This window comes from Oxyura jamaicensis (assembly GCF_011077185.1).
Source record: "Oxyura jamaicensis isolate SHBP4307 breed ruddy duck chromosome 27 unlocalized genomic scaffold, BPBGC_Ojam_1.0 oxy27_random_OJ69993, whole genome shotgun sequence".
In the NCBI taxonomy this organism is placed as follows: domain Eukaryota; kingdom Metazoa; phylum Chordata; class Aves; order Anseriformes; family Anatidae; genus Oxyura; species Oxyura jamaicensis.
In genome coordinates, this window is record NW_023304781.1 from 1 (window position 1) to 2,194 (window position 2,194).

A 2,194-nucleotide genomic window follows, 5' to 3' on the forward strand; every position below is an offset into this window, starting at 1 on the left:
TGGGGACGGCGTGGGACAGGAGGGGAGGGATGGGAGAGGGAGAGCAGTACAAGGGGGACTGGAGGGGACAGGACGGGGGGGACAGGAGGGTGGGGATGGGATGGGAGGGACGGAGGGGACGGGAGCGGATGGGGGGACGGGATGGGACAGGGAGAGGACGGGAGCGCTCCGAGGTGCGCGGGTTTGTGCAGGGGGAGAGTTGTGCGGGGGGACGGGGCAGGACGGGGACGGGACAGGAGGGAAGGGCTGGGACGCAGGGGACAGGAATGGGACAGGGACAGCACAGGAGGGAAGGGCTGGGACGCAGGGGACAGGACACGGCAGGGGACAGCGGGGCTCTGCCCAGCCCGAGGGGACATCCCCAGGACACGGCTCCTGCGCGCCCCGAACCCGGAGCTGTGCGGGGTGGGGGGGCTGCGAGGGACCAGGGGGGTCGGGGGCAGCACGAAGACCCTGCGATGGGGACACGGCCCCTCCGTGGGGCACCGCGCCTGTCCCCTGCCCCACGCTGCCGAGCACCCCCCTGGGGTGGGGGACATGGGGGTCCTCAGCCCCGGGGCGCCGGGCAGGGGGCGAGGGGACCCCTGGCAGGCCGCTGACACCCGCTGTGCCCCAGATCCGCCGGCGCAGGCCCACGCCTGCCATGCTCTTCCAGCTCTCCGAGCACTCGTCCCCAGGTGAGACACGACGGGGACGGCACCCGGCTGGGGATGGGACGGGGCACGGGTGGCCCTGGGGACAGCAGGGGGGTGGTCCGGGGATGGGAGGTGCTGGCAGGGGTGGGAGGAGGTGGCTGGGATGGGACGAGGTGGCCAGGACGAGGTGGCCAGGATGGGACGAGGTGGTTGGGATGGGACAAAGTGGCGGGGATGGGACAAGGTGGCCAGGACAAGGTGGCGGGGATGGGACAAGGTGGCAGGGATGGGACGAGGCGGCCGGGCTGGACACAATTCCCAGGTGGCTGAGGTGGCAGGGAAGGGACGTGGAGGCAGAGTTGGGACCCGGTGGCATGGACGGGACCTGGTGGCGGGTACGGGGCGCGGTGTCACCTCTGGTACGGGGTGGTGGGTCTGGGACGTGGCGGCAGGGAGGGGACGGGGGTCACACACGGGATGGGGCGGCAGGGACGGGGCAGGGGCCGCGGGGTGGGCGGGGGGTGCTGGCTCCAGCACCCATCCTGCTCACCCGCTCTCTCTCGGCGCTGCGGACGCAGAGGACGAGTCCCTGCCCTACCAGGTGAGTGGGTGCCGGCCCCATGGGTGCCCCGGCCCCTTGGGAGACCCCCGCCCGCCCCCGTGCTCCCCGGCACGGCCGTGGCGCAGGCACCACGGGGTTATCGTGGCGCTGCCGCCCCGTCCCGGTGCCTATCGGTTCCCTGCCTCCTCCTGGCCCCAGGGAGGGGTGAACGGCGCCGTAGGGACGCAGGGACGGGGTCAGCAAAGTGTGGGGTGACACGGGGACCCCGCGGGGCTCAGCTCCTCGTCGCCGACCCCCCCCCCCCGCCCCCGGGGGAGCATCCCCCGGGGGGACCCCCGGCCGGGGCCCCCCCGGGTCCCCCCCCCTGCAGGGATCGGACTCGGGTCCCCACGACGGGAGCCCCAGCGTCGGGTCCCTGGCCCGGGGGTGGGGGGGGGGGGGATCTCATCCCAGGTCCCCATTTGGGGTGCGGGTGTCCCCAGCGCGGGGGGTGGCCGCGTCCCTGACCCCGCCGGGTCGCTCTGCCCCGCAGCGAGCCTCCGGCGAGGGCTGCCTGCTGAAACCAAAGAGGAACAACCCGTGTGCCTACACGCCGCCCTCGCTCAAAGGTACCGTCCCCAGGGTCCCCCGGGGGGGGGGGGACACACACAACACACACCTCGGGCTGCCCCCGGGGCTGGCTGAGCCCCCAGGGTGGTGCTGTCAGAACGGGGAAACTGAGGCACGGCGGGCAAGCACCTCCTGCGGCTCTCCCGGTGCTGCCCCGTGGGAGACCCCAGCGCTCCCAGTGCTCCCAGTGCTCCCAGTGGTCCCAGTAGCACGGCGGGTGCTGACGGCGGTGCCTCGGCAGCGATGCAGCGCATCGTGCAGTCCCACCTGGAGAGCGGCCTGGCCGGGGGGGACAGCTCGGACGGAGAGGCCGATGACGGGGACCACGAGCTGGCCCGCGCCTGCGACCCCGACAGCGCCCTCGAGCCTGGTGAGTTGGGGGGGGGGG

At 74.0% G+C, this 2,194-nt stretch overlaps 1 protein-coding gene across 1 annotated transcript; it reads left to right on the forward strand.

The window, feature by feature from the left end:
• Positions 1-100: 100 nt before the first annotated feature.
• PPP1R1B (protein phosphatase 1 regulatory inhibitor subunit 1B) lies at positions 101-2,188 on the forward strand (the record flags this gene model as incomplete). Its single annotated transcript, XM_035313023.1, has 4 exons — positions 101-677; positions 1,214-1,236; positions 1,730-1,805; positions 2,048-2,188. Coding segments are annotated over exons 1-4 (817 nt in total), but the record flags the coding sequence as incomplete, so codon positions are not given.
• Positions 2,189-2,194: the final 6 nt, after the last annotated feature.